At 41.0% G+C, this 22,923-nt stretch overlaps 1 protein-coding gene across 3 annotated transcripts in view; it reads left to right on the top strand.

Annotated features, from left to right (window-relative positions):
- The window catches only part of styxl1 (serine/threonine/tyrosine interacting-like 1), a 38,292-nt gene extending 25,820 nt beyond the window's left edge, over positions 1-12,472 (top strand). For 2 of the 3 annotated variants that reach the window (XM_059972970.1, XM_059972972.1), the window contains 4 exons: positions 1,894-2,054; positions 3,407-3,501; positions 4,791-4,900; positions 6,037-12,472. In XM_059972970.1, coding sequence (XP_059828953.1) covers positions 1,894-2,054; positions 3,407-3,501; positions 4,791-4,900; positions 6,037-6,168 — 498 coding nt within the window. In that variant the 3' untranslated portion in view covers positions 6,169-12,472. The remainder of the gene's footprint in view (positions 1-1,893; positions 2,055-3,406; positions 3,502-4,790; positions 4,901-6,036) is intronic. The other variant, XM_059972971.1, reaches the window with a different exon arrangement.
- Positions 12,473-22,923: the final 10,451 nt, after the last annotated feature.

The following is a 22,923-nucleotide window of genomic DNA, read 5'->3' as shown; positions in this document are numbered from 1 at the left end:
AAGATTCAGAGGGAACCTGAGGGGCAAGTTTTGCACGCAGAGGGTGGTGAGTATACCTGAATGGAGTGAGTGCCAGGGAAAGTGGTAGAGGTGGATACAATTACAACATTTAGAAGCTATTTAGTCAAGTACATAGAAGAGGTTTAGAGGGATATGGGTCACATGCAGGCATATTGGACCAGGTCAGGAAGTCTCCTTGATTGGCATGGAGGAGTTGGGCTGAAGGGCTTGTTTCTGTGCTGTGTAACTCTGTGAGAGTAAATCTACATGGAAGTCATCATAACCACTGTTTTTGCTGAGAAATTAATCAGCCTAGATATAATAGAGGGGTAGAAGGTGTTGTGTGCCTTCAATATGCATGTACATACATTGAAGGTTGTAAATATTTAAAATTCTATCTAATGCATCATAAAAATTAATGTTTTATGGACTAAGTTTACAAATTATGGAAAGAATTATAAAGATAGATAAATTAACCTTTGGTAGATAAGCTGGTTTAAAAATTAATTATTAGATACATAGAAACTTGAGCTAATTGAATACATAAAGCAAGATTTGTTAGAAATGGCAAGATATGTAATGTGTTATAACATGTGGGAGCTAGTAAAGACTTTGGGGTCATTAGCCGGTATACCTGCAGAAAGTGTCTATGTATTAAAATTTCAAACCAAAACAAAAAAAAATGCTGGAAATGCTCAGCCCTAGAAAGAGAAACAAAGAACCTAGTAAAAGAGAAAACAAGTTAATTTTAAGTTACAGAGAAGGTAGGGAGGGGAATATCTCTTATGGGGTGACTCCAAATTGGGAGATAGTTTGTAGTCATCATTCTGTTTGGTGAATTAATGGGAGTGGTAAGAGACTCAGAATACAAACAAGGAAAGATAGTGAAATGCAGAGCTGAAGAATATGTCCAGTTGGCCTGGCTATGCTAATAAAGAGATACAACCAAGAGTCAGCATCACAGAACTGACAATCCTGGATACAGATAGAGAAAGTGAGATATCTTAAGTTGGAGGATTTATATCTGGAAAGCTACAACATGCCCCTCTGTGGGATGAGATGTTGCTTATGCTTACATTGGGCCTTTTTATTACCATACAGGAAGCTGTAGACAGATCAGCTAGAATGGGTGTGGGAAAAATCATTAAGATGGCAAATAGCCCAGAATTGCATCAAGGACAGAATGTATGTGGTCCATAATCACCCAATCTAAACTTAGTTTCTCCAGTTTAGAAGAGACCACGTTATGGACACAATGTAGTTCACTGGGTTGGAGAAAGTGCACGTAAGTCAATGCTTCCACTAGTGTTGTCCCACCTGGATGGTGGGAGGGTCAGATCCGTATCTTTTGCAGTTGCATGGGTAGGTGCAGTAATATGGTGACGAAAAAGTGGAACAGACAGTAGAAAAGGGAGCAATTCCTTTGAAATGCTGAAAGTGGAGGGGAAGGGTGGGGAGAATGGTGACGGAATCTTTTTGGAACAGGCAGAAATTGCAAAGGACAATCTGTTAAATGTGGGAAGTAGTGGGGCAGAAGGTTAAGGGGATCTCTGTCCTGCTTTGTCCAGGAGGAGATGGGTGTGAACTGAGGTGTGGGAGATAGATGTGATGTGGTCAAGAGCTCTGTCTGCTATTGTAGATTCCACCACACCAACCTACACATTCAACTGATTCCACCAGGTCTAACTAGTTTGTCATGTGCTGACTTGGATTTGTGGCCAGCAAGTAACAATCATGCTTCATAAAGAAGTGGTCAGTAAATTTATGACTTTATGTTCACAGACCCATGGGAGATGTCACTCTCATGCGGGAAATCCCTAATCCTAGCAAGTGCTAAGAAAAGCCAACAGTTCTGCTATTTCCTTGCAAGATCAATTTATTAGCACATGACAGTTCTCTTGCCCACAGGAGCTGGATGCCTTTGAACCATATCCAGTTGAAATTTTGCCAGCCAAACTTTACATGAGTGACTACAAACAATCCTGTAACGCACAAATTCGGAAAGATTTGAAGATCAAGGCATATGTCAACCTCTGTCATGATAAAGAGATATTGTGAGTAATTGAAAGGTATTCTTTATTTTTTTTTTGAAGATGTTCACACTCTGAGGCTGACATATGGGAAGTCTATGATAACGATATGAAATGAATGAGGATAAATTTACTGTGGATAAATTGCCACTGTGAAAAGAAACTGAGACAAAGATGCAATGATGCGGATTGAAATGTAGCAACCTTGCAGTAGTTTTGAACTCATGAACCTTCAGCTCATCCACTACTTACACATGACAGTCTACAGAAATCACTTCATCCTTGTATACCGGAGATTGAAGGTACTAGTGTGCCAGATCCTCATCAGAGAATTACCCTGTATGCGACATAACATTGAACTCCTCCAGCAGACAATGTGCTATCTAATGGAGTTTAATTTGACCATCACAAAGACAAACGTCATAGCTCAGGATGTTACTGTACCATCATTACATGGGTATCTGCTGGTTACTTTGATTTATTCCACATCTTTGAGCTGAGCTGGTAACTTATTTGTTGACTTTAAATTACTGCAGAATGATTAGGGGCAAAATAAAATCAAAAGAGAATTGATGGGAATGTGTTAGAGGGCTACCAGGAAGTAAGGAGTGAGATAATAGAATGATACCATTCAACTGCTGAAGACTGGCAAGGACCTGATGGGCTGAATAGTCTTCAGTGTTAAAGGTTGCATGTTGCTGCTGTTGCCTCATAGATCCATGGCCCCAAGATTAATACTGGCACCAGGTGCTGTTTGCACGGAGTATGACGGTTCTTCCTGTGACTAAGTGGGTTTCTCAGGTGCTTTGGTTTTTTCCCACACCTCAAGTAATTAAATGTTGAAAGAATCAAAACAGGAACTTGAACAGCCACAGGGGAAGAAGATAAAAATTGGACTGATTAGTCTGCCTTACAGGGAGCTAGTATGGGCTCAATGGGTTAAATGGCCTTTAGCATTGTAATAAGTTTGTCAATATGACTAACAGAAGTCTGAATGAGAATATCAAGGAACAGATGAACACCAAGAGTACACCCTTTCTTAGCCATGATATTGATATTTACTCCCAGGACAAGAATAGATTTGATTCCACAGAACTAACAATGCACTTCTAATGATATATCTATAGATTTTTTAAATTAAAAGTATTTTGAGCTAAGTATTTTGTGTAGCCTTCATAAGTATAAACATATGTTGCTTTATCCGTGCATCCAATGATGTAATTAATTACAGCCATGATCCAATTAATTAGAATTGTTTTTGGAACAGAATATACTACTTCCTGTGCATGTATATAGATAATTCTGTGTGTGTGTTTGTGTGTGTTTCACAATTCACAACAAAAAACGGCTGTTTCACTTTCTTTATCTTTCTTTAGCTTTGCAGAAGATCAAAATATTACAGTTTTACACATTTCTTCTTCCGATACAACTGATTTCTTCATCCACTTTCCATTGATTTGTAACTTTCTTGGTAAGTTTAATTAGTAGCCCTGTTAATGGTGAATTTCTTTTGCTGCTTGCTAAGGCTGTGTGTAATGCAAAAAATAGTTTGTACCCTTTAACTTAAATCCACGTTTATTCTTTTGATCAACGGTGAGCTCTGCACTCTGTGTATCATGAAAAATAATAAGTAACATTCGGGAAGATGCAATAAAAAAAAATGCTGAAAAATTACTCATTAGGTCCTGCAGCATCTCAAGTTAGTGTTTCAATCTGTGACTTTTATCATGACCTGTATTTTGCTCTTTCTTTGTAGAGCTGCCTAACCCACCAAGTATGTACTGAAGTTCCTGTTTCCATTTTAGATTTGCACCATTTGCTTTGCATTATGGACAATCAATTTGTTTTTAGGCCAATAAGTTCCACTGAGGCAATTTATCAGTTTATGGCTTTTTGTGCCAATGTTGTGCTCTGCAGAGTGAGAGTGATTGGGGCTAGGGTATAAAATGTTACCCATTTCCTAAATCAAAAAGTAGGTAAAGCAATCATGGCTTGGGTGTAGAAAATTCAAACATTGATTAAAGTGTGGCAGCTATTCACACTTAATAATTAGTGAGGTACTAATTTAATTAAGTATTACTCCAAAGAAAGAGTGTACTCGATTTAGACCCGCCTGCCTATTAATAATCATTAATCTGAATGACATACCAATTTCAGTATGTTTAAACATATTCACAAATGTGACATCACTCTTTCTCCAATGCTACTAAACCCAACCTTTACAGGCAGAGCTCAATCACAGACTTCGTTAAAGTTCAACAGAGGCTCCTGTAGAGGCATGCTTTTGGTGATGTGGACGCTCCTATTAATGTCATCAAAAGCATTGATGTAATATGCCTAATACCGGTCACTGCCTACAATGGCTGCTTTGTAATTAAAACACAGCTCTTGGGAACTATACCAACGTTAAACATCTTCCTTTCCATACTGGCCTGTACAAATCTTGTGCATCCCATTAAGCTAAAGGAAGCAGAAGCATCCAATGCATCACTTGCTCCATCTCAGCTGATACCACAAAGTACAGCATTGCATTTCACATTTCATCTCTAGATCCCATTGGGTTTCTAGATGTTCTGCAATGTCAATAAGTGATTTCAGGATCTACAGTCCAGGTACACTCCTAATTGATAATGTGTGTTAATATTTTTTAAACTTTACAGCAATTGTTTTGATCATTTATAGTTAAGAAATCTATGCTGTTATTTAACACCTGACTTTGAGGGGTTCCGGAATCACGCTCCATTACTTTCTTGCACACAGATGAACACTTGGATAAAGGTGCTGTTTGCATCGTCTCCACTCTGGGTATAAGCCGATGTTGTATTACAGTGATGGCCTACCTCATTCATTCTCAGAAACTTCCACTAAAGGTAAATGAGACAATTATGTGAAAAAATATTGTTGTGTTAGAACCTGTGCTCAATACTGCAGAATCACAGAACAACTGTTTGGTTATCTGAATTAACATTTTTATTGCTGTCATCTGATGAGAGCAGAAAAATAAACATTTGCTGATTATCTAAAAAAGATAAAAATAGAAATAAGACTAATCATGTGTTTCCATTCAATTTTGATGAAGGAATATTGATCTTCCAGTAGTTATGGTGTTATTTCAGATTTCTGGCATCTGCAGTTCGTTAATTTTCCATCACTATTGATGCTACTCTGATGGACTGCATCATTGGAAATATTTTCCTTTCACTGATATTGGTCAATGTGAATATAAGATCATTATTGAACCCAACATTTCTGGCCAGCAGTGAAATGGACTGAATTAGTAATAGAATAGGAAACCAGAAACATCATATTTCTATGCTTAAGTGGAATTCTGCTTTTTATTTTGGAAACATTCATGAGAAATATTTACTCTGTGACAATGCTCTGAGTGCTCTTTAAATGGAATCTTGTTTTTCTTTTCCACTATCCCAATGCAGGGAGTAGAAATTTCTTCTTCTTTCTGTAGGTTGAGAGTGGATTTCTATTTTCTTTCTTCTTTACATTTATAATCCCCAAATCTTTAAATGACTAAGGTACTTAATGAGACCAATGAACCTTGATAACCTATTTTGTTTAGCTTGACAACAACTAGTTCACAGTGATTACTTGCAATTGTGTCCACCTCACTTCTAGTTGAGTTCCCACAGGTCTAAGTTAACATTGGCATCAGAGCTCTTTGCAGAAGTCTGGAATCAAGCAGAACTGATCCAGCCTGAAGAATTGGTTATTTTAATTGGTAACTAAAGTAAGATTAGAATTCAAATAAATATTTCTAAATAATAATCAGCAAAAGGTCTGGAAAGGAGGCAGTTGCATACATTGCTGCATTCTCCACTCTTGCCCACCCCTGAAATCTCAACTAAACCTTACCATGTTCGCAAAGAGGAATATTGCACCAATCACAGCTTCCTTAATTATTTTATGAAAAATAGATAGTATTTTATTTGTATCTTTTTGAAAGCAGCATTTGGAGATGATTTACGTGTACCTCAATGTTCATCCCCCTCAGGTCGTCTGGGCGCATGTACATAAATGCAAAGGAACCATTCGCCCACGTCGTGATTTTGTACATCAGCTTTCTAAGTGGGAGGAACTTGTCCTAAAGCAAAAGATCACAGATGTCTCTGACCCTTATTACTGAACTGCTATGTAATAACTGTCAACGCAAACATTCTCCACCGTCAAAACAAGATTTGGAAATGTTTCTGTTTTTTAAGAGATTAAATGATTTGATAGCTGGAAAGATACCTATTTATAATAAAACTATAAATGATCTAAATTATTTCTAATTATAATGATATTTATATAAATAAATCAATGCATCTTGAATTATAATTTACATATTTAATGTTATAGTTTAAATAGTTATAGCTTAACTATATTATATTTCAAATGTTATATGTTATATATTCAATGTCAGCAGAACATGTTATACTGCAATGGGGCTGGTGGATCTGTACAGAGTTAATCAATATGCAAGATTTAATTTGACCTCCGCTAGATCAATGTCCTTTCATCAAAAATAGTCTAAGCTGTTAGAATGAATAAGTTATCAAAAATACAAGGTTTGTCTACTTTTTTCTGGTGCCTTTACCAGCTTTACTCCAATGGATTTTTACACAAGGTTGATTTATTTACACTTCTTATTATGAAGTATGCCTCAGTCCAGGAAGTACAGGTACTCTCCATCGCCTACTCACCCTCTTGATCCCTCTGTATATTTTGTCAGTATGATTCATTGAGCATGTTTGCCTTCACTGTTACAAATTTGATTCATATCCTAAAATGTGTGCATGAATTATGTACTCAGAATCACAGTAAGGTCATATCTGCAATGCATCAAGTCCTCTTCAGGCATCGGATGGACCATACCAGATATTGATTGAATGCTTTTATGTACATTAGTTAACAAAGGCTTATTGATGGTGCTCTGCGGGATGTATCTTCAGCAGTTCCCTGTCTTGGTTGAAAGCTCATACCATTGTGTTCAGCTCAGTGTGATATCCTTGGTCTTTTCTTGCTTATGTCCTTAAATGCATTGTATGGAGCCAATGGTGCAACTCACTAATATAGTATTTTTAGAAGAAGCACAATGATACCTTCTAAAAATCTCATGACCACCCATGGATATGATGATATAGAGTATTTATTGATTGATATTCCTCAATACTTTATATTCCTTCACCTTAATATTTACTTTATGTTGACAAAGGTTTTGCTCAACCAGCATTTCAAATAAGTTGCAAGAAATAGATTTCTGTAGGACGTTTTACCCTGAATGCACATATATGTTGCCGACTAAGGTGTGTTAGCAACATCAAGATAAACGATTGCTTCTCAATGATCAATTCTGTACCCATTTCCACATTCACTTCCTTCTTCTGCCCCTCTGACTACAACCCATCAATGCAAATATCTTTCCTGGTTGCTGTCCAATTTGTATGGATTCCATCCCCTTATTCCCATACTGCTTCCACTGGATATTCTTGAGGCTGTTAGGAGACAGCTTTAATTAATTTGTTTATTTTTTTTTTGCATTCACACATTTTATTGCACTAGGTACAATGTCTATTTGGGGTATGTTCTTTACTTTGTCACCAAACAATTGATACTAGAGCGTACAATCATCACAGCAATATTTGATTCTGCGCTTCGTGCTCCCTGAAGTACAAATCCAAGTAAATATAATAAAAATTTTAAATTACAGATCATAATTAGAGAATAGAAAAGGGAAAGTAAGATAGTGCAAGTTAGGTCCGGATATTTGAAAGGTACGGCCTAGGTCCGGGTCAGGATCTGTTCAGCAGTCTTATCACAGTTGGAAGGAAGCTGTTCCCAAATCTGGCCGTACGAATCTTCAAGCTCCTGAACCTTCTCCCAGAGGGAAGAGGTTGCCTATTTATTAGTAGCAGAAAGGATGTGTGATTAATTTGCTATCTACACTGGCATTGGATTCTTGCCAGTGAACATAAAACACTGCCAATAAATGCCTTTTGTGCATCATATATCACTTGCTATATCTGCTAGCACCCAGAATGCACACACGCCTGTTCTCACTTTGTCCTGTCTTGTAATATACTGCATTCAGACTTTAGTCTGACATAGCGACCTGAAGATAAAAGTCCCCTGAACATGGAAGTACAAGTGAACAATCCATTGAAAACAGTGTCACAGGTAGACAAAGTGATGAAAAAGACAGTTAGCATGCTGGTTTTCATCAGACAGGACACTTAAGTTTAGAAGAAAAGACATTATGTTTCAGTTGTACAAGACTAGTGAGGCCACTCGTGTATAGTTTTGGTCACCTTGTTAAAGGGAAGATATAATTAAACTGGAAAGAGTACAGAGAAGATTTATGGGGATGTGGCCAAGAGTTATAGGAGAGGTTGGCCAGGATAGGTTTTATTAGATTTGTAGAGTAATAAAGCACGGAAACAGGCTCTTCAGATGAACTGTTCTACGCAAACACAGCATCTCCATATTAGTTTCAGTTGCCCATGTTTGCCCCATAAACCTCCGTGCCCTTACCTTCAATGTACAAGCCAAGCTTCTTAAATGTTGCAATTATACCCTCCATTTCCTCGAGCAGGTCATTCCAAGTACTCACTGCCCTCTGTGTAGATAAGGGGTCTCAGGTCCCTTTTAAATCTCTGCGTTCTTATCTTGTATCTGGGTTCTCTAGTTTTGGATTCTCAACACTAGAGAAAGGAGCCACCTTTTTCATACCTCTTATGATTTTATAAATCCCGTAAGGTCATCTCTCATTCTCCTGTACTCCAAGGAATTAAGATTCATGGCCAATCTCTCCCTATATACAACCGAGTGACCAAAACTGTGCACACTGCTCCAAGTGTGGTCTCACCAGCAACTTGTATAACTGCAAAATAATGTCCCAGCCCCTAAGTTCAATGCCCAGACTGAAGGCCAGGGTGTGAAGTGCCTTCTTCACCACCCTATCTACATCTGAACTGTTCAGTTGTATTCCCAGGCCCCTCTCTTCAACAAGACCTATCAGTGTCATGCCACTCATTGTATAGGTCCTACCCTGCTTTGAATGTTGAAAATGCATTACCTCACACTTACCTAAATGAAATCTGTCTGCCATTCCTCTGCTCATCTCCCTAACTGATCAAGCTCACTTTGCAATTCACTGTAACCTGCTTTACTATCAAATGGATCCCCTAATTCCATGGAACATGGGAGAATGAGGAGAAATCTTATGAAAGTGTTTATTATTATGAGAGGCAGAATTCCATTAGTCATTTCCCTGGGCATAGGTTTAGGGCAAAAGGAAAGATTTAAAAGGGGCAATGCTTTCACACAGAGGGTGGTGAGTATATAGAACCAGCTGCCAGTAGAAGTTGTTGAGGCAGATATAATAGTATCATTAAGAAGCACTTCAATAGATACATAGAGGGGTGGAAATCGAGGGATTTGGCCAAATGAATGGCCAAGGGATCACGATTCTATCTCCTTTAGTGATCACAATTCCATCTCCTTTACCATAGTATTGGAGATGGATAGGAACAGACAAGTTAGGAAAGCGTTTAATTGGAGTACAGGGAAATATGAGGCTATCAGGCAGGAACTTGGAAGCATAAATTCGGAACAGATGTTCTCATGGAAATGTACGGAAGAAATGTGGCAAATGTTCAGGGGATATTTGCGTGGAGTTCTGCATAGGTACATTTCAATGAGACAGGGAAAGGATGGTAGGGTACTGGAACTATGGTGTACAAAGGTTGTTGTAAATCTAGTCAAGAAGCAAAGAGGAGCTTACAAAAGGTTCAAAAAACTAGGTAATGATAGAGATCTAGAAGGTTATAAGGCTAGCAGGAAGGAGCTTAAGAAAGAAATTAGGAGAGCCAGAAGGAGCCATGAGAAAGCCTTGGCAGACAGGATTAAGTAAAACCCTAAGGCAATCTACAAGTATGTGAAGAGCAAGAGGATAAGATGTGAGAGAATAGGACCAATCAGGTGTGACAGTGGAAATGTGTTTATGGAACTGGAGGAAATACTTTGCTTGAGTGTTCACTATGGAAAAGGATCTTGGCGATTGCAGGGATGACTTGCAGTGGACTGAAAAACTTGAGCATGTAGATATTAAGGAAGAGGATGTGCTGGAGCTTTTGGAAAGCATCAAGTTGGATAAGTCACCGGGACTGGAGAAGATATAGCCCAGGCTACTGTGGGAGGCGAGGGAGGAGATTGCTGAGCCTCTGGCGATGATCTTTGCATCATCAAAGGGGACGGGAAAGTTTCCAGAGGACTGGAGGGTTGCAGATTTTGTTCCATTATAAAAGAAAGGGAGTCGAGATAGCTCAGGAAATTGTAGACAAGTGAGTCTTACTTCAGTGGTTGGTATGTTGATGGAGAAGATCCTGAGACAGGATTTATGAACATTTGGAGAGGCATAATATGATTAGGAATAGTCAGCAGACTTTGTCAAAGGCTGGTAGTGCCTTACGAGCCTGACTGAAATTTTTGAGGATGTGACTAAACACATTGATGAAGGTAGAGCGGTAGATGTAGTGTATATGGATTTTAGCAAGGCATTTGACAAGGTACCCCATGCAAGGCTTAATTGAGAAAATAAGGAGGCATGGGATCCAAGGGAACATTGCTTTGTGAATCCAGAAAGCAAGGAGTGGTTGCAGATAGGTCATATTTGTCATGGATGTCAGTGACCAGTGGTGCGACTCAGGAATCTGTTCGGGGTCCCCTTCTCTTTGTGATTTTTATAAATGACATGGATGATGAAGTGGAGGGATGGTTTAATAAATTTGCTGATGACACTAAAGTTGGGGGTGTTGTGAATAGTGTGGAGGGCTGTCAGAGGTTACAGCAGGACCTTGACAGGATGCAAAACTGGGCTGACAAGTGGCAGATGGAGTTCAACCCAGATAAGTGTGAAGTGGTTTATTTTTGTAGGTCAAATATGATGGCACAATATAGTATTAATGGTAAGACTCAGGCAATGTGGAGGGTCAGAGGGATCTTTGGGTCTGAGTCCATAGGACACTCAATGCTTCTGCACAGATTGACTCTGTGGTTAAGAAAGCATATGGTGCATTGGCCATCAATTGTGGGATTGAGTTTAGGAGCCGAGAGGTAATGTTGCAGCTCTATAGGACCCAGGTCAGACCCCAGTTGGAATACTGTGCTCAGTTCTGGTCGCCTCACCATAGGAAAGATGTAGAAACCATAGAAATGGTGTAGAGGAGATTTACAGGGATGTTGCCTGGGTTGGGGAGCATGCCTTATGAAAATAGGTTGAGTGAACATGGCCCTTTCGCCTTGGAGCGACGGTGGATGAGAGGTGACCTGATAGAGGTGTATAAGATGATGAGAGGCATTGATTGTGTGGATAGTCAGAGGCTTTTTCCTAGAATGGCTAGCAGAAGAGGGTACAGTTTTAAGGTGCTTGGAAATTGGTACAGAGGAGATGTCAGGGTTCAAATTTTTACGCAGAGAGTGGTGAGTGCTTGGAATGGGGTGCCTATGACAGTGATGGAGGCGGATATGATAGGGTTTTTTTAAGAGACTCCTGGATAAGTACATGGAGCTCAGAAAAATTGAGGGCTATGGGTAACCCTAGGTAATTTCTAAAGTAAGGATGTGTTCAGCACAGCATTGTGGGCCAAAGGGCCTAGATTGTGCTGTAGGTTTTATATATTTCTATGCAGGAAATTGGGACTAAATGGGTGGTCAGCATGGACTTGTTGGGCTGAAGGGCCTAGATCAGTGTGCTATTACTTTATGATTCCTTGACTCTATATGAAGTCTCCTTTAGCATTCGCACAGCATAGGAATGGCGTACCAGTGGTCCAAGGAACCTCCTACTTCTGGCCTTTTTATTTGTGCTTTGTATTAATTTAGTCCTTTGAAATGAATTATTCAAATCTTTGTAACTTCAACTGTGAAGCATAGGTAGGAATTATATCATTATTTTATTAGTATTAATTTGAGCATGATTTTTAAATACAAGTATCTCCTCTTCCTCTGCATAAATCTCTTGTAACTGAGACTTTGGCACTCCATGGAAAATCCCTGTGTTGACAGAACCCATGTGGATTTATACCAGGATCATAAACTCTGCATCAGCTGACAGTAATCTGTGTAATCAGTTTCATATGACCACCTAATTAGATCTGAGATAAGCTGCCTAATGCTCCAAATGTAATGACTGGTTAAAATTAGGAAGTTCTAACAGGAAAAGTTAATTTTCTAATAAAATTACCCTTTCACAATTTCCATTCTCTTCAAATTCCTGTTCTATACGTTCCCAGTGGAAAGCTGCATGCATTCTGTTCTAAGAACAAGTTACTTCATTCAAGTTTCTATCTTTGGGTCAGACAAGGAACCTGGATTCTGTCAGGTGTTTCAGGGTGAGTATTAACAATCCCATGTCATGTATGGAACAGGAAATCCTTCAGCCTGTTCAACCCCATTACGAATATAAAACAATTATCCTGGAATTTCAGAATCAGGTTTACTATCACTGGCATATGTTGTGAAATAGTGAAATTTGTTGTTCTACGGCAGCAGTACAGTGCAATACATAAAAAACTAAATTACAATATATATATATATACTATTAAACTAAGTAATTAGTGCTAAAAGACAGCAAAAGAAATAATGAGTTAGTTAGTGTTCATGGACTGGTTCATTGTCCATTCTGAAATCTGATGGCAGAGCAAAAGGAGCTGCTCCTAAAACAGTGAGTGTGGGTCTTCAGGCTCCTGTACCTCCTCCCTGATGGAAGCAATGAGAAGTGGGCTTGTCCTGGATGGTGGGGGTCCCTAATGATAGCTGCTGCCTTTTCGAGGTATCGCATTTTGATGTCCTCAATGCTGGGCAGGCTAGTACCAATTGTGGAGCTGGCTGAGTTTGCAACCTTCTGTAACTCCTCCATTCCAGATGGTGATGCCAGTTAGAATGCTCTCTATGGTACATCTGTAGCCTCTAGTGACATACCAAATCTCCTGATACTCCTAATGAAGTATAGCCACTATTGTGCCTTCTTTGTAATCAGAGACTAGACCTTCAGAGACATTGAAAATCAGGAGCTTGAAACTGCTGTCCCTTTCCTCTGCTGATCCCTCAATGAGGACTGGTGTATGTCCTTCAACTTCTCCTTCCTGAAGTCCACAATAAATTCCTTGGTCTTACTGATGTTGAGTGCACGTTGTTGTGACACCTCTCAATCAGCTGACCCATCTCACTCTTGTACACTTAGTCACCATCTGAGATTCTGCCAACAGCAGTTCATAGACGATGTGCCTAGAAAGAGTAAAGCGGTGGGATAAGCATGCATCCTTGATGTGCGCAGGTGTTTATTGTCAATGAGGAAGACATTATTTCTGAACCGCACCAACTGTGGTCACATGGTGAGGACGTCAAGGATCCAGTGGCTGAGGGAGGTACGGATGCCCAGGGTTTTTGAGCTTGTTGAATAGAACTGAGGATATGATTGTGAATTGAGGATATGAACGCTGAGTTGTAATCAATAAACAGCTGTATGACGTAGTTATAACTGTTGTCAAGGTGACCCAAGACTGAGTGGAGAGCCAGTGAGATTGCATCTGCTGCAGACCTCTTGTGGCAATAGGCAAATTGCAGTGGGTCAAGGTTCTTACTTAGGCAGGAGTTGGTTCTGGCTATGACCAACCTCACTTAGTCATGTAGATGTGAGTGCCACTGGGCAATAGTTATTGAGGCAGCACCCACTGCTCTTCTTGGGTACTGGTATGATTAATGGTCTTTCAAAGCAGGTGGGAACTTGTGACTGCAGCAGTGAGAGATTGATGATATCCTTAAACACTAATGCCTATTGGATAGCACAGGTTTTCCAGACATCAGGGGCTGACACCTTAAGAAGGGTTCACTCTCCTTTTAAAGTGTGCATAAAAGGTGTTGAGCTTATTTGGGAGGGAAGCATCACAGCCATTCATAATTCTGGGTTTTGCCTTGTAGGAAGTAATGACCAGCAGTTCCTGCCAAAGCTGGCCTACATCCATTTCTGCCTCTAACTTAAATCAGAATTGTTGATTTGCTCTTAAAGTGGCCTTTCTTAGTTCATACCTAGACATCTTGTATAGTTCTGGATTGCAGGTCTTGAGCTTCACAGATCCAGCGCTCAGCAGACTGCAAATCTTATGGTTCATCCACGGCTTTTGGTTTGGGTATGCCCTGTATGTTCCTGAAGGCTCACCCTCGTCCACACAAGTCTTGATGAAGTCAGTGACAACTGTGGCATATTCATGCAGATTGGAAGATGAATCCCCGAATATTGTGCAGTCCACTGATTCAAAGCAGTCCTGTAGAGCTTCTCCAACTCCCCTGGTCTTCATGGTCCTCATTGCTAGTGCTGTGGTTCTCAGCATCTACCTGTGCGCTAGGAGTAGAAGTACAGCCAGGTGACCCAACTTGCCAAAGTGCAGGCATGAGATGGCACGGTAAGCATTCTTGGTGGTGGTGTAACAGTGGTCACTCTAATGGTTCTACAGGTGGTATGTTGGTGGTAGTTGGTTAGAGATTTCCTCAAGCTGGCCTGGTTGAAATCTCCCACAATGATTGGGAAAGCATTAGGGTGCAGTGTGTCATGACTGCTAATCACAGGGTTCAGTTCCTCCAGTACCTGCCTGATGTTGGCTAGGGTTGGAATGTACACTGGTACCAGGATGAAGGTGGCAAGCTCCCGCAAGAGATAAACTGGACGACACTTGACCACTAGATGTTCCAGGTCGGGTGAGCAGGACTGAGACAGAACTAACACATCTGTGCAACACTTGTATGATGGTAGAAGGAAGAGGAGAGCAATGATTCCTCTAAGGTGTGTATGCGTACATATCATGTGCTACTAGTGCACAAAGGAATTTAAACTGCGCACTAAAGGTTGTGACCCTTCACCTCATTGGCATGTTAAGTATATTTCAGAATTGTACACAATCACATTTCCTTTTCTGGTTTCTGGTGCAGACAGTGTTGACAACAAGGAGTTTGCAATAATTTGTTTGCAGATTTTAGAACTGGCTTCTTTATACTATTGAAGAAATTATTGATCCGCTATGTCGAATCTTAAAGAAGTAAAGAGGTGAAGAGCAAAAGAGCTGCTAATTCATTTGAAGCAGAAAGGCTTAATGAAACAGTAGAAACTGCTACACCAAAAGCTCATGAGCTCAGGAAGGTGCAGCTACAAGAGATATTTAAGTACAATTCAGAAACCTGCGTGTATTGTCGCGATGCAAAAGTCACTGGAGAATTTGTAAGTGGGAAGAAGTGGAGTGATATTTGGAAACTTGACTTATGAAAGCATCATTTAGCAAGCAAGTCACATACATTATATCTCTTATGTAATTAAGCTACAAAATCTGTGCCATATGCAATGATCTAGATATTTTGTCAACTAACTTTGTAATTTTATATGTTTTGTTTGACCATTTCAATCAACTTTAATAACTTACGAAAAGATTGACATTATTACATGCTGATGTATTGTACAGGAGAAAAATACCCTTTGACGTGTATTATTTTATTTCTTTTAAATAATGATCAACAAAGTGGACTCGGTGTTTTATTATCCTTGGGATAGCTTCAGGTTTATTTCCACTTAAAAATTCTGTGCACACATGCTGCTGTCACTGGGCAAAAAATTGCACAAAACAAGTAGTGAAAAGTGAGAGGAAACTACTAGCTTGATGAAGGAAGCCCTGAACACCACCAGCAATGGAGAACCTTCTTAGCTGTTCTAAATGCCAGTGTCATAACAGACAGTAAGTTAAATAGTGAAGGCATAGAAGGATATGGATTTAGTGTGTGGGATAACTGTAGACAGGCAAAAATGTCTGGACATGTTTCTGTGTATGTAACTCCTGGACACTACAATAAGGCTGTTATGTAGCACCTTATTGAAAGCTATCTGGAACTCCATATACATCTCATCAACTGTAATGCTCCATCATCTCCATTAAGGCAGCACAAACACCTACATTAGGATGCTGTTTATTGACTATAGCTCAGCATTTAAAACCATTATTCCCACAATCCTGATTGAGAAGTTGCAGAATCTGGGCCTCTGTACCTCGCTCTGTAATTGGATCCTCGACTTCCTAACCAGAAAACCACAGTCTTTGCAGATTGGTGATAACATATCCTCTTTGCTGACGATCAATACTGGCGCACCTCAGGGGTATGTGCTTAGCCCACTGCTCTACTCTCTATGTACACATGACTGTGTGGCTAGGCATAGCTCAAATACCATCTACAAATTTGCTGACAATACAACCATTGTTGGTAGAATCTCAGGTGGTGACGAGAGGGCGTACAGGAGTGAGATATGCCAACTAGTGGAATGGTGCTACAGCAACAACCTGGCACTCAATGTCAGCAAGACGAAAGAGCTGATTGTGGACTTCAGGAAGGGTAAGATGAAGGAACACATACCAATCCTCACAGAGGGATCAGGCGTGGAGAAAGTGAGCAGCTTCATGTTCCTAGGTGTCAAGATCTCCGAGGATCTAACCTGGTCCCAACATATTGATGTAGTTATAAAGAAGGCAAGACAGCGGCTATACTTTATTAGGAGTTTGAAGCGATTTGGCATGTCAACAAATACACTCAAAAACTTCTATAGTTATACCGTGGAGAGCATTCTGACAGGCTGCATCACTGTCTGGTACGGAGGGGCTACTGCACAGGACCGAAAGAAGCTGCAGAAGATTGTAAATCTAGTCAGCTCCATCTTGGCACTGGCCTATAAAGTACCCAGGAAATCTTCAGTGAGTGGTGTCTCAGAAAGGCAGCGTCCATTATTAAAGACCTCCAGCACCCAGGGCATGCCCTTTTCTCACTGTTACCATCAGGTAGGAGGTACTGAAACCTGAAGACACACACTCAGTGATTCAGGAACAGCTTCTTCCCGTCTGCCATCCGATTCCTGAATGGACGTTGAAGCTTTGGACACCACCTCACTTTTTTAATATACAATATTTCTGTTTTTGCACATTTTAAAATAATCTATTCAATATAAGTAATTGATTTACTTGTTTATTTATTATTATGTTTTATTTTATATATTATTTTCTCTCTCTCTCTCTCTCTCTCTCTCTCTCTCTCTCTCTCTGCTAGATCATGTATTGCATTGAACTGCTGCTGCTAAGTTAACAAATTTCACAACACATGCCAGTGATAATAAACCTGATTCTGATTCATCACATCATCAACACAATTCTAGCAATTTCCCATAAACAAATTTATTCTGACTTGCTTCGTTTAATCCATTCTCCTTCAGGTGATTCTTAATCATATCCCAGATCAAAATTTCTAAGATGTTTCCTATCACTGTCATTAAAATCTTAGGCTGTACTTGCAGGGCTTATCCTTATGTTCTGTTTTGAATGAGGGAATAACACTCACCACTCTCCACTCCTCTGTTATGACTCTCATTCCAAAGAGAAAAGAGACATTATGATCAATGCCTCTCATACTTCCATCAGAATCTAAGATGCATCCTATCCAGTCCAAATGACTTTCCTACTTTTTCAACCAACTTGTCACACACCTCTATCTTATCAATTCTTAATGCATCCAATATCTTAATTATCTCCTCTTTCAATATTAGACTGGATTGAAGACCGATACAGAGTACAAACAAGAGAAAATCTGCAGATGCTGGAAATCCCAGCACTTTGGGCCAAAACCCTTTGGCAGGACTGGAGAAAAAAAAAAGCCGAGGAGTAGATTTAAAAGGGGGGGGGAGGCGGGGAGAGAAACACAAGATGAAAGGTGAAACCTGAAGGGAGAGGGATGAAGCTGGTAGGTGAAAGTGACAGAAGGCCATGGAAGAAAGAAAATAAGTGAGGGGCACCAGAGGGAGGTGATGGGTGGGCAAGAAGGTAAGCTGAGAGAGGAAAAAGGGGATGGGGAGTGGTGAAGGAGAGGGGACATTACCGGAAGTTAGAGAAATTGATGTTCATGCCATCAGGTTGGAGGCTACCCAAACAGTATTGTTCCTCCAACCTAAGTGTGACTTCATCACGACAGTGGATAGACATATCAGAATGGGAATGGGAAGCGGAATTAAAATGGGTGGGTACTGGGAGATCCCACTTTTTCCTGTAGACAGAGCATAGGTGCTCAGTGAAGCAGTCTCCCATTCTACATCGAGTCTCACCAATATACAGGAGGCCACACCAGGAGCACCAGACACAGTACTGTTTATGACTCCAACAGACTCACAGGTGAAGTGCACCTCTCCTGGAAGGACTGCTTAGGGCCCTGAATAGTAGTGGGGTAGGAGATTTAGGGCAGGTGTACCCTACGAAGTTGGGGTCCTTACTGATGACAGGAAGTTCTGCCTCAGAGAGGGGATGGTTGGAGGGGATGGTGAAGACACGGCATAGATGAGGGCTGGGATCAGAGAGGGGAAAGGGGTTGATTGTGTCTGAGGAGAATGGAGGTTTGGGGTGTTTGGGGGTGTTTGGAGCTGGTGGGGTGAGAGGAAGATGGAATCCCATCTCTTCCATGTCCCACCTCTTGGGTCCTTGGAGACTCCATCTTCCTCTCACCCCACTATCCCTAAATCCCTTCAGGTTTCACCTACCACCTTGTGTTTCTCTCTCCCCTTCCCCTACCTTTTAAAAGTACTCCTCAGCATTTTTTCTCCAGTCCTGCTGAAAGGTTTCAGCCCAAAACGTTCACAATACTCTTTTCCATAGATGTTGCCTGACCTGCAGCATTCTGTGGGTGTTGCACAGATGCAGAGGACTCAGCTAGTACCTCAACTTTCCTCTCATATGTGCAAGTTCCTGTTTTACCCCGCCTTTCCATGAAATACCGATTTTACATTTAGATGTTTATATAACATCTCTGGATTCCCATTTATGCTGCAGCTCAGTTTTTCCAGTACACTTTGCCACTGTTATCTTAATCTTCACTCCCTGTCTGAGTCTCCTCTATCCAAGCTGCTTCTTCCTTAAAGGCAGTATGTTTTTCTGTGACAGTGTTGCCTGTTAATGTTTGGCTCCAGTTTTGCAGGACCGGCTATATCTTTGAAATAAATCTTCTTCCAATTAATTGTTTTTGCTTTGGATTGCTTTTTATGCTTTTCTACAGTTAAACTAGATCTAATTAATTGATCACTATTTCCTAAAGGTTCTCTCCTCCATTCTTCCTTAGACTCTGCTCTCGAAAATTATTCTAGACAGATTTTAGGATTTCTTTACCCTCAGCCACTGCCTCCGCAGCCAGCCAGGGTAGAGAATTCAGAAGATTCACAGCTCCCTGAGAGTAAAAAATTCCTCTTCATCTCTATCCTAATGGAGGATCAATAATTGTGAAACTTTGCATCCTGGATCTAGAAAACACCACTCACAGCACCTATTCTGTTAATTCTCCTCAGGGTATTAAAAGCTTCCATTCCAATCTTCTAATGCTTATAAAATACTGCTTTCTCCACCAATTTATTGTTAGATTATCGATCATCTTATTTTCTTCCTTTGGGCTCCAGCATCAAATCTTCCCTCACTATTGCAATAAACTAACTGCCTTGGACCTTCTTGTGATTGCTACCATCATCTCCAACTGTGGAGAAGTCACTGAGGGGGGTCTTAGCTATGATTTTTGATGCCCCATGAATTACAAATGAGCAACTACTGTATTCAGAAGTGAGTGAAGGGTCCAAGCACATGGTGTCTGGGGGATGTGTGTAAGTAATATGCGTGGTCTGCTCATTGTGCATTGTCATGGGTGGGTGGTTTCATGGCCAACCGCCATCCATATCTTCACTTGCACTGACCCACCCGAGGATCAAACACACAGTTGAATATTCTCTGGATGGGTTTCTTCCATGATGTCACATACCCCTTCCTCTGAGTGACCAGGCTACCTGGGATAGGGAAGGTTAGCAATCAACTTCAGCCTAGTTTTGGCAGCATTATTGCACCCAGGTTACAAGGTCCATCTGACTGTGAGATCATCAGCACACACCCATCTATTAATGATTTCAAATGTGTGTGATTAACAAAGTTACAAGGTCGTGTGCCGATTGCAAAGTGAATGGTATGGAGCTAGTGAACGTGACGATGTATGTAGGCACTCAGACTGGTCTCAGGTACATTGCAAAGCCCACCTCCACGTCCATGAACACCAATGATGTGCACTCTACCAGTCTCTTGTCCTGTCCACTGTGTTCAGACTTTTGGTCTGTGGAGGGCCAAGTCCCCAGGGCATGCAAAATGTCTGGTATGGCACAGGAATAGGAACAAGAGATCTCAGGTGCTATTCATCATTTAAGGAGACGCCTTCTTCTTTATTCCCCTTCTCCTTATACTTAATATTAATTTATAGCTGTGACTAATCACTCCTAACCTTTGTAAATTTACCAAGATAAGTTAAGTCAAAAAATTAAGGTGGTGATGAGATAATAGTTACTACTAATGTAAGGCAACACCCCTTCCATACTGTACCAAGTTAGCTGCACTCTGTTCAAGGTACACTGTGCCACGTTGTTCAAGGTGCCGTCCTTGGATTGGGGCAACAGACGCTAAATGCTGGTGGAACACATCAGGCCAGTCAGCATCTATAGGGAGAAGCACTGTCGACGTTTCAGGCCGAGACCTTTCGTCAGGCCTAACTGAAAGGAAACTTACTATCTTTCCTATCAGTTAGTCCTGACGAAGGGTCTCAGCCTGAAACGTCGGCAGTGCTTCTTTCTATAGATGCTGCCTGGCCTGCTGTGTTCCACCAGCATTTTGTGTGTGCTGCTTGAATTTCCAGCATCTGCAAATTTCCTCGTCCTTGGATTGACAGAAGTTCTGTTTGATATTTCATGGGGAACATTGACAGTCCCCTGTCACCCACTGAACAGGCAGGAGTTCCCTAAGCTATTTCACCCTAGTTACTTCATTCAAAATTATGTCAAAGAACTTTTGAGTTTTGGCCTTACTTATGCACATTATCTTTAACCAGAACTTGTTAATTACATCCGTATGTTGAACAATGCATTATATTATAGAAGGACAGGAAAATGGAGTCAACTTTGCTGTCTCCAGCCCAAAAGCAGGCAATGTAACCATCACCATGCATTAAGCAACCTTTCTCTGTCATGTTCTTTATTTGATATTTGAGATGGTAAATAAACTCAAAATGGACATTTTGAATGCAAGATCAAACTCCAACAATAGATCAGATAGTGAGCTGAGAAGTTTAACTTAAGACGAAGAGCAGTACAGCATTGGACTGGATTCAATTCACAGTGTTGTACTGATAAAAATTTTCTCCCTTAAAAATATTTTATATCACTATTAACTTCTTCCCCACATCCTCCTGATACAATCCATTTTCCTCCTTTACCTAGCATTCATTCTCTTATTTTCACATTTTCAGCCTTAAGTACCTTTTCACTCAGTTCAGGGTCCAGTTCAGTTTGAAATCTGCAGATGCTGGAATTTCAAGCAACACACACAATGCTGGTCCTGACGAAGGGTCTCGGCCTGAAACATCGACTGTACTTCTTCTAGTGGCTGCCTGGCCTGCTGCGTTCCACCGGCATTTTGTGTGCGTTGCTCCAGTTCAGCTGCTTTGATTGCAATAACATTCACATATTTTAACTGCATCTCCATCTAACCCTGGACATCTCCATTACCAACACCCGGCATCCTTTTCCTACCACAAGAAACAGAAGCAGCTGGCCAGTCACCAGCTGCAATTATTGCCCAAAATCCCAAATCCCTCTCATTGAACATTCATGAGGCTCTCATGGGCAAGTTGGGAGCAGCCTCTGATCTAGTTTTAGCACCTTGTATCTGGTACAAGGTCCATTCTGCTGTGAGCTCACCCATTAACACTCCCTTCCTTTATCCACCCTTAATGAGCAGCTGCAAAGGCATCAGAGTGCTTTATGCATTGTGACAGACAACATGCTGTGTACCCCGTACCCTTTCTTGCCCAAAAATGTTGTGCTCAGATGTTCAGATGACCTTTTCACTTCCACCATCACTCCAATACGCCCATAATCCGCTTGTCACTATTGTATTTCCCCTGTATTCAGACTCTGGTCTGTCATGGTGACCTCAAGATCAAAGTTCCCCAGGACACAACCAGTGTCCTGGAGTACCAACGTGCCCCAGAAATGGCTGCACCAGCTCTAGGTTTCCCTCAAAGATCAGAGAAACATTGCTTCACCTTTTTATTCCCTGGGTCTCACTCTCTCCCCACAACACTTGGCTCCCTGGTAGTTCAGACGGACATTCATGTGTACCTCTTCTAACCTTGTTATCTGAATTTGGTGTCCACAGCGTGGCCTTCTCAACAATGCTGAGACCAAATGCACGCTAGGAAGCGACTTTGCTGCCTCCATTACCATCCTGATTCCCATTCCCATTCCCACACCGACCTGTCTTTCCTCAGACTTCTCCACTACCAGGGTGAGTTGCATGCAAATCAAAGGGGCAGCACCTTATATTCCACCTGGGTAGTCTACAACGAGTGTTGATTTCTCTAATTTCAGCTAACTTACTCCCTCTCTCTCCTCTCGGTCTAGATGGTTCCTCCCTCACCAGCCAGCATTACCTTGCTTCTTCTCCATCTACTCCATCTGCCTATTACCCACACACTCCCTCCACTGAGTCCCCTTCCTCCACTGTTCCTGCCTGTCACCCCACCTCCCTTACTGTAGGACAGGAAGGTTTCATGCTTCACTTACTCTCCTATCAGATTTCTCTGCAGCCTCAATCTATCACCTCCCAGCCTCTATCACCTTTCACTCTTCCCTCCTCCACCTGCCTATCACCCCTCCTCACCTTCCAGCTACTGTTCCACCCCTTTCCCTCACTCTTCGCACTGGCTGCCTCCCTTCTGCCTTGGAGATCTTCCAGTCCACATATAGAGTCGCTGC

This window comes from Hypanus sabinus, chromosome 6 (genome assembly GCF_030144855.1).
Source record: "Hypanus sabinus isolate sHypSab1 chromosome 6, sHypSab1.hap1, whole genome shotgun sequence".
In the NCBI taxonomy this organism is placed as follows: Eukaryota; Metazoa; Chordata; class Chondrichthyes; order Myliobatiformes; family Dasyatidae; genus Hypanus; species Hypanus sabinus.
Note: the sequence above shows the minus strand (reverse complement) of the source record. Positions and strands in the feature narration are given on the sequence as shown.